The 12,704-nt window shown below is 40.7% G+C and overlaps 1 protein-coding gene and 1 pseudogene across 1 annotated transcript in view; one reads left to right on the forward strand and one right to left on the reverse strand.

The window, feature by feature from the left end:
* Positions 1–7,153, forward strand: part of sugct (succinyl-CoA:glutarate-CoA transferase) — a 167,390-nt gene extending 160,237 nt beyond the window's left edge. Inside the window, 1 exon segment of the mRNA XM_062991152.1 lies at positions 6,274–7,153. Coding sequence (XP_062847222.1) covers positions 6,274–6,437 — 164 coding nt within the window. The 3' untranslated portion in view covers positions 6,438–7,153.
* LOC134310659 (uncharacterized) lies at positions 6,600–12,104 on the reverse strand (annotated as a pseudogene).
* Between the last annotated feature and the right edge of the window lie 600 nt (positions 12,105–12,704).

Genomic DNA, 12,704 nt, shown 5'->3' on the forward strand with positions numbered 1-12,704 from the left:
AAACACGTCTTAAGATGTACAATGTTGCATTTTCGTTTCAAAATTCTCCACACATTCTCTATTGGGGACAGGTCAGGACTGCAGGCAGGCCAGTCCAGCACCCGTACCCTCTTCTTCTGCAGCCATGCCTTTAAAATGTGTGCAGCATGTGGTTTTGCATTGTCTTGTTGAAAAATGCATGGACGTCCCTGGAAAAGATGAGGTCTTGAAGGCAGCATATGTTGCTCTAAGATCTCAATGTACTTTTCTGCATTAATTCTGCCATCACAGAAGTGTAAATGACCTTTGCCAAGGGCACAGACACAGCCCCATACCATGACAGACCCTGGCTTTGTTTTTGGAAGCTGGGGTCCTGGCTGGATGGTCCTTTTCGTCTTTGGTTTTTTTTCCAAAAAAGACCTGGAATGCTGATTCATCTGACCACAATACAGGTTTCCACTGTGTGATGGTCCATCCTAGATGCTGCCGAGCCCAGAGAAGTCGATGCCGCTTCTGGACATAGTTAACATAAGGTTTCTTTTTTGCACAGTAAAGTTTTAAGTGGTATTTGTGCATGTAACTCCATATTGTAGTGCTTGACAAGGGTTTGCCAAAGTAATCCCTCACCCATGTGGTTATATCAGCTATTGTTGAGTGGCGGTTCTTGATGCAGAGCCGTCTGAGGGATCAAAGATCATGGGCGTTCAGCTTAAGCTTGCGCTTTTGGCCTTTATGCACTGAAATTCCTCCCGATTTCTTGAATAGTTTAATGATATTATGCACTGTAGAGGGAGAAATATGCAAATCCCTTCCAATATTTCTTTGAGGTTCATTGTTTTTAAACAATTCAATTATTTTCTTATGCATTTGTTGACAAACTGGAGATCCTCTGATCATCTTTGCTCATCAAAGACTCTGCTTTTGTACCAAACCATGATTACAATCACCTGTTGACATCACATCATTATTTAGTTTTTCCATCTCATTACTAGCCCACTATCTTGGGTTCAAACTGTCTGCAATCAAATAAAAGTCAAAGTAAATGTAAGGAACATTGCATTTTTATTTTATTTGCTTTTTCTATACTGCCCCAACCTTTTCTGATTTGGGGTCGTAAGAGGCAGGGGAGAAGAATAGAAGGAGAAGGTAAAGAGAAAAAAAGGGGTAGAAAAGGTCTGCAACCCCAGAACTGGAAAAGGTAGCTGGTGAAAATTAATAAATGTTTAAAAAAAAAAAAATGCATCTTTGTGCTGCCTGCCATCGTCTTTCATACTTCTTTCCTACTTTTTTCAAACTATGATGTTTTTATATATTCGAATTTAATGCATATAACTCTCTGAGCCTATTTTTAAATGTATAATTAATTTATAGTGCTTGTATAAACTTGCTGTGGGCATTACCAAGCATCAATTATCAGCCTGTCTTATATAAGCCACTTAAGAATGCATGGCTGTCATGAAATATATGCTCTTTAAAATGTAGTGCCCATTAACATTTAATAATTTAGTGGCATTTAAGCATGATTCTGCATTGAAACGATGGCTTACCCTGAGTAAGGATACTGACTTTCCTTTACCCAAACTCACTGACTCACAAAGTAAGGCTAAAAGTATGTGGATACTTCTTCAGATTGTTGCATAAATATGCACCAGGTGTGGTTAAGGAGGTAAACGGGCTACCAAGGTGCTTTTAAAAAAAAACTGAACAAATGCCAGTAATTTAAGTCTGCACATTTACAATTCCAGGAAATTTAATTGAAAGACTGTCTTTTCATTGTCTTATTTTGTCATAGTTTGAATGTGAAATGTATTGTTTTAAAAAACCATTGTGCTTATAGGAGGTTTTAATGTAGGTGGTTTACCATCATAGCATACACCGATCAGGCATTACATTATGGCCACCTTCCTAATTTTGCATTGGTCCCCCTTTAGCTGCCAAAACAGCCCTGACCTGTCAAGGCATGGACTCCACTAGACCCCTGAAGGTGTGATGTGGTATCTGGCACCAAGATGTTAGTTAGCACCTTTCTATCAGAACCAGCATTAACTTCTTCAGCATTTTGAGCTACAGTAGCTCGTCTTTTGGATCGGACCACACAGGCCAGCCTTCGCTCCCCACCTCATCAATGAGCCTTGGCCGCCCATGACGCCGGCCTACCACTGTTCCTTCCTTGGACCACTGCAGACCGGGAACACCCCACAAGAGCTGCAGTTTTGGAGATGCTCTGACCCAGTCATCTAGCCATCACAATTCGGGCCCTTGTCAAATTTGCTCAAATCTTTACGCTTGTCCATTTTTCCTGCTTAACTTTGAGGATAAAATGTTCACTTGCTGCCTAATATATCCCACCCACTGGTGCTGTGATGAAGAGATAATCAGTGTTATTCACTTTACCCGTCAGTGGTAATAACGTTATGCCTTTTCGGTGTACAGTCGAATCCGGTTAATCGGACCACATCGGGACGCGATCGTTTTGGTCCTAATAACCGGCTGGTCCGATTACACGAACATGCCCTATGTTACAAGACGGGACGTGCTATAATTTATGTAACATATTAAATGTTTATTAAACCTTTATTGTGCGATATACTGTACACGTATAGCGAACGTACAAACAAGAACTACTGTTGCTTACGAACTTTGTTCATTGAAAAATAAATTTGCAAACAAGTTTTTCGAAACGATCTACAACACAATGTATAGGTACTCAGCATGCGAAGCATAATAAAAAAAAAAGTTCTTACTAAATTCCAGTCAACGTTTGAAGAACTTATCCAGTGTGATCTGACGCGTTAATCGTGATTGACAGGAGGGAATTCCTTGCACGTGTTGCCGGACACTCTTGTTTACGCTTGACTTCATTTCGCCGAAAAGCGGAGATGCAGATGGATCCAATAACCACGCTGCTGGCTACTGCGTGCTTCGTTGTGGGAAAGAAAGTGGTGGGCGTGTTCACCTCCCGCTGGTTTTGCTCTTGTCAACACAACTTTTCGGATTTCCTGACCTTTGATAAAAGCATAAATTCTCCCGGGGAGCCCAGGAATCCTCCCATATCTCGCTGACCCGCTTTGCATCCGCTCTAAGTGGCGGCTTGTGGCTTCTTTTTCTTATTCGCTCTCACGTTCTTTGGTCCGATTAAACGGAATTTTGGTCCAAATAAGCGAATAACATTACACGTACATAATAGGATTTGTTTCGGTACTTTAGGATTCGGTCCGAATAAGCGGCTGGTCCGATTAACCGGTGGTCCAATTAACCGGATTCGACTGTATATGTAATGTGCCAGTAAGGTACAGTGTGTAGTGCATTTGACCTGTAGGTGTGTATAAGACGCATTAAAACACAGGAAGAAACAGTTCTGCAGATTTCAAAAGTGCATGGGGGGTCCCCACCTTTCATTGCAGCAAATGATTTATGAATGTGGGTCTTGCACTCTCGGTTTGTTCAGTGAACAAGCATCTGCCCCTGATACTTTGTTAACACTGTGGAAGAGAATTGGTAATTAGTTTCAGTAAAATTAATGAGGCTTTGGAAAGAAAAAAGGGAAATAGGAAATATGCTAATGCCGCCTAATGATTGCAATAAGATGAGTTCAAGGAAGTGAGTCACACATTCTGACTATGAATTGCTATTCAGTTTTTTTTTAATAGCGTCTTTATCAGGTTTATGGGACTAATAGGGGTTATGCTATAATTTTATCCAACTTATTACTCAAATATGATACACACTTCACATAATGTCTGTTAAGAAAAAATATGCAAATAGTTGTGATTAGACAAAAAGACTTTTCATTATTAGATTATAATGAAGTAATTATAGAATTAATCAGCCTATTTATTAAGCTAAATTATCACTTATTTATAAAATCTTATCAGGATAAATTGTCCTATTGTATGGCCAGATAATTTTGCTCATTACAATAAGTGCATTAATTAATTAATTGAAGTAAAAATGTGCCAATGTTAGATACAAACTAATGTTTCTATAAAAAAATAAAAATAATAATATGTTGCTTTCTTCCTGCTACACTTTTTCACTGGTTATTATTTTATCTTCTGGATAAGCTGTTGCTCAGTTTATAGAGAAATTTCAGCTAGCCAGCCACTCCTGGTAGAATTACCAATTGGCACCGTGGGAGCCTAGTGGGTAGAGCTTTGAGCTATCAATCAAAAGGTTGAGAATTCGAATCCCGGCTCTAGCCACCGTTGGGCTCTTGAGCAAGGCCATTAACCCTCTCTGCTCCAGGGGTGCCGTACAATGGCTGACCCTGCACTCTGACCCCAGCATCCAAAAACAAGCTGGGATATGCGAAGAGAGAATTTCGTTGTACTGTACACCTGTATATGTATAAATGACAAATAAAGGCATTCTTTTCTATGTTGTGTCAATTTGGAGATGCCAGCGCTCACTGTGGAGCCCTAGTCTAAACACTTTTAGACTATTTTTTACCAAATATAATTTATTAATATAATTGGCAAATGTTCCTATAAAAACTTTAACATTACTGCTTGACACTGATGGTTTTGAAAGACCAAAATAAGTTGAATTTATATTCTAGGGAGCTAGCTAAAATTTAGACTGACTTTTGAATTACCTACTGTATATTGGCCCACCAATTAAACTGGTTGAACAAATTGATTGACTAGGCAAGGGGAGAATTACTTTTTCCAAACATGATATGCTAGTTTACAAACCTTGTTTCTTATTCATAAATATACAATTTGGAAACAATATTTAGACATCAATGATAACAGGCACAATTCAAAGTAAGGAATCTGAAAGACCTCCTCAGTCCAGAATATTTCCGTATCCTTCAGGCTTCAAAAATCCTGCTTTCTTGAGGACCCTTCAGCTCATTCCACAGTCATTGAGTAGGATTGCCAAAGCAAAATATTATTTCAAGCTTACCCTTCAAGCTTACACTGAACAGCCATAACATTAAAACCACCTCCTTGTTTCTACACTCACTGTCCATTTTACCAGCTCCACTTACCATATAGAAGCACTTTGTAGTTCTACAATTACTGACTGTAGTCCATCTGTTTCTCTACATACTTTTTTAGCCTGCTTTCACCCTGTTCTTTAATGGTCAGGACCACCACAGAGTAGGTATTATTTGGGTGGTGGGTGATATGTGGGTGTGTTAGTGTGTGTTGTGCTGGTATGAGTGGATCAGACACAGCAGCGCTGCTGGAGTTTTTAAATACCGTGTCCACTCATTGTCCACTCTATTAGACACTCCTATCTAGTTGGTCCACCTAGTAGATGTAAAGTCAGAGACGATCGCTCATCTATTGCTGCTGTTTGAGTTGGTCATCTTCTAGACCTTCATCAGTGGTCACAGGACGCTGCCCACGGGGGGCTGTTAGCTGGATGTTTTTGGTTGGTGGACTATTCTCAGTCCAGCAGTGACAGTGAGGTGTTTAAAAACTTTATCAGCATTGCTGTGTCTGATCCACTCATACCAGCACAACACACACTAACACACCACCACCATGTCAGTGTCACTGCAGTGCTGAGAATGACCCACCACCCAAATAATACCTGCTCTGTAGTGGTCCTGTGGGGGTCCTGACCCTTGAAAAACAGGGTGAAAGCAGGTTAAAAAAGTATGTATGTAGAGAAACAGATGGACTACAGTCAGTAATTGTAGATCTACAAAGTGCTTCTATATGGTAAGTGGAGCTGATAAAATGGACAGTGAATGTAGAAACAAGGAGGTGGTTTTAATATTACGGCTGATCAGTGTATATCTGTAGGTAGACACCCTACTGACTGATAGCACTGCTGGGGATTCGAACTCTTGATCCAAAATTGTCTCTCAATAACTGTTCCTTACAGCTCTTGTTCTTTTAAACCTCCTTATTATTACATTAACAGTAGATGTAAGCTTTTCCCCAAATGTTGATGGAAAACTTTAATCTCATTATGTTGGCCTGTGTCCCACCAAATGTGTAGCCAAATCTCTAGTTCAGGAATTAGAGTAAATAGTTCTTTCAGTACTTTATTTTATAATAAAAAGGTATGTCACTGATAATGTCCACAATATCTAATTAGCTAGGCAGAGCCTGCATTCAAAAAGCTGAAAAGCAAAATCTTCCTAAAAAAGAAATGAAGCCGTTTTTATAAGCTAGATTGTAAATGCATTTATTAGAATCTGTTACTTAGCAATTCATTCCGTACTTACGTTATAAGTCTTACTTTCCAGTAGCTGGCTGCAAGGCAGCTTCAGCTGTGTTTTTTTGTTCTTATTGTATTTTATAAGGTGCTATATTTAATTCGATTTTCCCACAGGTCCTGCTGTCCGCTTCAGTGCATTCGAATTTCACAAGCCAACTCCACCTCCTGTTATTGGTCAGCACACAGTTGAAGTTCTGAAGGGCATCCTGGGATATAACGATGATGTCATAAACCAACTGCTGGCTTCACGGACCATCGCTCAAAATACAGTTCACTAATGCAGCAGAACAAGGCCTGGCACAGAGCAGTTCCAAAATGTCACTTAACAGCCTCTTATAACAAAAAAAAAACCTGCATACACTAACATGACACTATAGAAAAAATATTGTTCCACCTTCCACATGCACTGGTTGTGTTTTTGTAATTAATGTGTTAGAAATCTAGCTGCGAGCAAGCCACAGTGTAACAGTAACAGAGTGATGACGCATGAGTGTGGCTCTGAGGGCCGGCTGTGCTTTTTTGGCGTGTCCGGTGGAACGTAGTCTGGATTTCTGACATGCACTCACATTCACATCACACTAATCTTCCAGCTTTATTGATCAATAACGTATGCAGACTCCCTGTGGAAAAAAGCTTTCAACTTAGTTTTAGTAATGGGAAAAAGAGAAATCTATTTCTCAGCCCTTCAGGCTGGCCCGTAAACTTTCAACCTCAGTTTCCATCTTCGTATTAGCAAAAATCATGGTTTTTTTGCTAGAAACCACAGTGGAGGCGTGAGTGTTTTAAATCATGTGTTTTTGTTCACAGTCAGAAATATAATTACTTAATTGACATGTTTTCTCAGAGACAGTAACTCCCACCTGAGTACCCCTCCAGTTCTGTACTGTTTAGTGTATCAAAAGTTTCAAAGTCATCATTACAAAATTATTTGCATATTACACACAGACCATATAAGCCAAAATGTAGTATATACAGTTGCAATCAAAAATATTTAACCACCTAACATTGAAAGGTAATTAAAAATGTAACAAAAAGAAACTTTTGTGAAAAACTTTGTAAAAAATAAAGTACACTGATCAGCCATAACATTAAAACCACCTCCTTGTTTCTACACTCACTGTCCATTTTATCAGCTCCACTTACTATATAGAAGTACTTTGTAGTTCTACAATTACTGACGGTAGTCCATCTGTTTCTCTGCATGCTTTGTTAGCCCCTTTTCATGCTGTTCTTCAATGATCAGGACTCTCACAGGACCACTACAGAGCAGGTATTATTTGGGTGGTGGATAATTCTCAGCACTGCAATGACACGCACATGGTGGTGGTGTGTTAGTGTGTGTTGTGCTGGTATGAGTGGATAAGACACAGCAATGCTGATGGAGTTTTTAAACACATCACTGTCCCTGCTGGACTGAGAATAGTCCACCAATCAAAAATATCCAGCCAACAGCGCCCAGTGGGCAGTGTCTTGTGACCACTGATGATGGTCTAGAAGATGACCAACTCAATCAGCAGCAGTAGATAAGTGATTGTCTCTGACTTTACATCTACAAGGTGGACCAACTAGTAGGAGTGTACAGTAGTGTTCATAAAAATAGCAGTGATTTTAAAAAAGTGAATAAAGCACAAAATCATTATAATAACTTTTATTTCCATAAATGCAAATGCACTGAAAATACTACACTTTCAATTCTAAATCAAATCATTAACAACATTTTTCCAGTTTGTGTTCATCCTTTACAGAAAATTAAGAAAAATGAATATTAGGCTGTTCAAAAAAATAGCAGTGCAGCATTTTTCTCAAAAAATGTATCTATAAACTAAAAATGTTTGAGGTTTCACTTTAGTTTAAATTACTGAACGAATATTTAGTGGCATTACAATTGTTTCTGAGATCTGTGTTGCATGGAGTCGACTTCTGGCACCTCTGAACAGGTATTCCAGTCCAGGATGATTAGACTACATTCCACAGTTCTTCTGCAATTTTGGGTTTTGCCTCAAAAGAACGCATTTCAGATATCAGAACACAAGTTCTCTATGGGATTGAGGTCAGGGGATTGGGCTGGTCACTCTATTACCTCAATCTTGTTTGTCTGTAACCAAGATGTTTTGGGTCATTGTCATGTTGAAACACCCATTTTAAGCACATTTCTTCTTCGACATAGGGCAACATGATCTCCTCAAGTATTCTGATATATTTAAATTGATCCATGATCCCTCGTATGTGATAACTAGGCGTAACACCATGGTATGAGAAACATCCCATATCATCATTTTGTACCACCATGCTTTACTGTCTTCACAGTGTACTTTGGCTTGAATTCAGTGCTCGGGGGTTGTCTGACATACTGTCTACGGCCACTAGACCAAAAAAGTACAATTTTGCTTTCACCAGTCCACAAAATGTTCAGCCATTTCTCTTTGGACCAGTCAATGTGTTCCTTGGCAAATTTGAACCCATTCAGGACGTGTCTTTTTCTTAACAACGGGACTTTGCAAGGAGTTCTTGCTGGTAAATTGGCTTCACTTAATCATCTTCTGTACTTACTGGTAACTTCAGATGTTCCTTGAGCTTTCTGGAGGTGATCATTGGCTGAACCTTTGCCATTTAGGCTATTCTTCGATCCAATTAAACAGTAGTTCCACGCTTCCTTCCGCGTCTTTCAGATTTTAGTTGTCACTTCAAGACATTTGAGATCATTTTAGCTGAACAGCCTAGAATTTGCTGCACTTCTCTGTATGTTTTTTCCCTCTACTATCAACTTTTTAATCAAAATACGCTGTTCATCAGAACAATGTCTGGAACAACCCATTTGACCCAGTATTTCAGAAGGAAATGTGCTATGACCAACCTGTGCAACATTTGCCCCCTCCTACCTTAAATAAGGGCCAAAATTGACACCCGTTCTTCTGCAGAATGAATGACTTCACCAATTGAACTCCTCACTGCTATTATTTTGAACAAGCCCCTTTCAATCAATGCTTCGATTACTCAGAATGAGCGGCATGCATGTCCTAATTGTTGGGTTTGTTTTGTTGTCATTACTCTACTACACTTTCAAGTAAAATTTTTGCTATGTAGAAATAGCATTTCTACTAAAAACAGTGATTTATCAGGTCAATGGTGTTGGACTGCTATTTTTTTGAACACCACTGTATAATGGAGTGGACATGGTCGTTAAAAACTCCAGCAGCGCTGCTGTGTCTGATCCACTCATACCAGCACAACACACACTAACACACCACCACCATGTCAGTGTCACTGCATAGCTGAGAATGATCCACCATCTAAATAATACCTGCTCTGTGGTGGTCCTGTGGGGGTCCTGACCATTGAAGAACAGGGTGAAAGCAGGTTAAAAAGGTATGTAGGGAGATAGATGGACTACAGTTAGTAATTGTAGAACTACAAAGTGCTTCTATATGTAAGTGGAGCTGATAAAATGGAGAGTGTGTAGAAACAAGGAGGTGCTTTTAATGTTATGGCTGGTCAGTGTATGTTATAACTGTATAGTGTGTAATGCAGCTCAGTGTTAATGCTCATGTCCACAAAGTTGAATCAGTTCATCTGGCCACAAGTTTGTTGTAGAGATACGTTTCGTCACTCAATCCGAATGACTTCTTCAGTCTGAGCTGGTGTTGATTACCCCAACCTTATATGCAGTTGATTTGCATAACGACCGATCACCGCCCATTGCATAACAATGGAACTGGTGAGCAGGTCTATATGAAATTCACAATGACCATTAATTACAATGGCCATGTGTGTCTTTCACACATGATTGGGGTAACGCTCCAATGACGGCGTTGTACGATGGTGAGAGATGTACTCTCAGGCCCCCTCCCCAGTTCAGAGATGGTCGTTCCCTCTTCACGTAAATGGCCTCTTTGACTCCACGTTCAAACCAGCGTTCCTCCTTGTCAAGGATCTGCACATCTTCATCATTAAATGAGTGGCCGCTGGCTTGCAGGTGAGTGTAAACCGCAGAGTCCTGGCCAGAAGAGGTTGATCTTCTATGTTGGGCCATCCGTTTCGCCAGTGGCTGTTTAGTTTCCCCGATGTACAGTTCCCGGCAATCCTCCCGGCACCTAACAGCGTACACTACGTTACTCTGTTTGTGTCGAGGAACCCGGTCCTTAGGGTGAACTAATTTCTGGCGTAGCGTGTTCTGGGGTTTGAAAGCAACTGAAACACGGTGTCTTAATTGTTCCGATACTCCCGCCACATACGGAATCACCACTGGTTTGCGCTTAGCCCGCGGTTGTTCTTCTCCTCCCTTCGATCCACTGGAGCTGTGTTTGGGCATTTTTCCCGCTTTTACGAATGCCCAGTTGGGATAACCACATTCACCCAGGGCCTTCTTGACATGAGATTTCTCTCTATCCTTGGCCGTAGTGTCTGTGGGGATGCTGTTCGCCCGGTGGTGCAGCGTCCTGATGACTCCTAGTTTGTGCTCCAAAGGATGATGGGAGTCAAACCTTAAGTACTGGTCCGTGTGCGTTGGTTTGCGGTAAACATTTACTTTCAACCGTCCCCCATCTTTACTAGCAATTTCACAGTCTAAGAAGGCTAAAACGTTGTTGCTTGCATCCTCCCTTGTGAACTTGATGTGTTTGTCCACCGAGTTGATGTGGTCCGTGAAATGTGGTACTTCCTCTGATTTTATTTTAACCCAGGTGTCATCCACATATCTGAACCAATGACTCGGCGGTGTCCCTGAGTAGGTCCTTAGTGCCTTCTTTTCCACTTCCTCCATGTACAGGTTTGCAACAATAGATGAGACGGGGGACCCCATAGCACACCCATGTTTCTGTTTGTAGAACTGTCCTCTGTACGAGAAGTAGGTGGACTGAAGACACAGTTCTAGGAGTGTGCACACCTGGTCCGTGGTAAGGGTGGTCCTCGTGCTCCGGGTGGGGTCGCCTTGTAGTTTCCTATGGACCACCTCCACTGCCTCAGCAACCGGAATGCACGTGAAGAGGGATGTAACATCATACGAGACCATTGTTTCCTCCGTCTCAATGATGATGCCCTTCACCTTGTCCACAAAGTCCATGGTGTTCTGAATGTGATGTTCCGTGCTACCTACCAACGGGTTGAGAATCGATGCTAGAAACTTAGAAATGTTATAAGTCACAGAGTTAATCATACAAACAATGGGTCGTAAAGGTACATCCTGTTTGTGTATCTTAGGTAACCCTTACAGACTAGGAGTAGCCTCCCCCTGATATAATTTGTAGTACAAAGCCCGGTCAATAGCGTTGTTCTGTTCTAAAACTTTCAGACAATCTATCACCTTTTTCTTGTAGATACTACCTGGATCTCGTTTCAGCAGCTCATAAGTGTTAGTGTCACTAAGTAACAACATCACTTTCTCATGATAGTCTATCTGGTTTAATAGAACAGTACATCTACCTTTGTCAGCAGGAAGTATGATGATGTTATTGTCCTTACTAAGTGTAGTAAGTGCATACCTCTCGTCTCTGCTGATGTTGGATGGTGGAGGCTTTGCATTACTCAGGCAACTGTTCCGCTTCCAGGTCGGAGATGTTGTTGTTGCGGATTGCTGATTCTGTGGCTGTGATCAGTTCCACTAGTGGGACTTGCTTTGGTGTAACAGCGAAATTCAACCCCTTAGCCAAGATGTCTTTCTCCACTTGTGTGAGTTGTCTGTCCGACAAGTTCTTCACCCACTTGTCCACATCACCAGCGTGTGTTTGCCCTTCATTCCTTTTTCGGCCATCCATGGTCTGTTGGTGTTTCTGTCCTGCAGCAAGCAAGTCAAACTTTTTTCGCTGCCTGGTTTTTGACTTTTCATGTTGTCCTAGACGAGCCTTCTGCGTGAAGTTAATCACTTGTTGGAGAGTGGGCTCATCTAGACGTGATGTAAGTCTTTGTACAATCTGCTCCTCTCTAGTTTTTAAGACATCGATCAACTGCATATAAGGTTGGGGTATTCAACACCAGCTCAGACTGAAGAAGTCATTCGGATTGAGTGACGAAACGTATCTCTACAACAAACTTGTGTCCAGATTAACTGATTCAACTTTGTGGATTTGTGTACCTGGATTATTGAGCATGCATCAACAGTTAATGCTCATGGTTTCTAATTGTCCAACAAGCTCCTATTCATACTTTTGGCCATTTAGTGTAGCTACAAGCTAGAAAAACATGAGATTTAACTGCTCAGACTGTTTAACTCACTATGATTATTAAATTTTTGTGGTTTCATGGTTATTATATAGGAAATTAGATTGTTGCACAGCATGGTGGCACAGTTGGTAGCACTGTTGCCTCACTGCAAGAAGGGCCTGGGTTTGACCACAATTACAGATTGTAATCTACAGCTTAAATTATACAGTGTTCATCTGGCTTAGGCTATTTCAAGTTTGGGAGCTGCTTACTTGCTAAATTAGTAAATTATTTCTAGTTCAAAAATTATATATTTTTATACACGGGTCTTTTCGAAACATCATCTACTTCTTTTGGCTGCTCCTATTAAGGGTCACCAGAGCAGCTCATTTGTCTGCATTTCTGTCTTT

The sequence above is a fragment of the Trichomycterus rosablanca genome, chromosome 3 (assembly GCF_030014385.1).
Source record: "Trichomycterus rosablanca isolate fTriRos1 chromosome 3, fTriRos1.hap1, whole genome shotgun sequence".
NCBI lineage: Eukaryota > Metazoa > Chordata > Actinopteri > Siluriformes > Trichomycteridae > Trichomycterus > Trichomycterus rosablanca.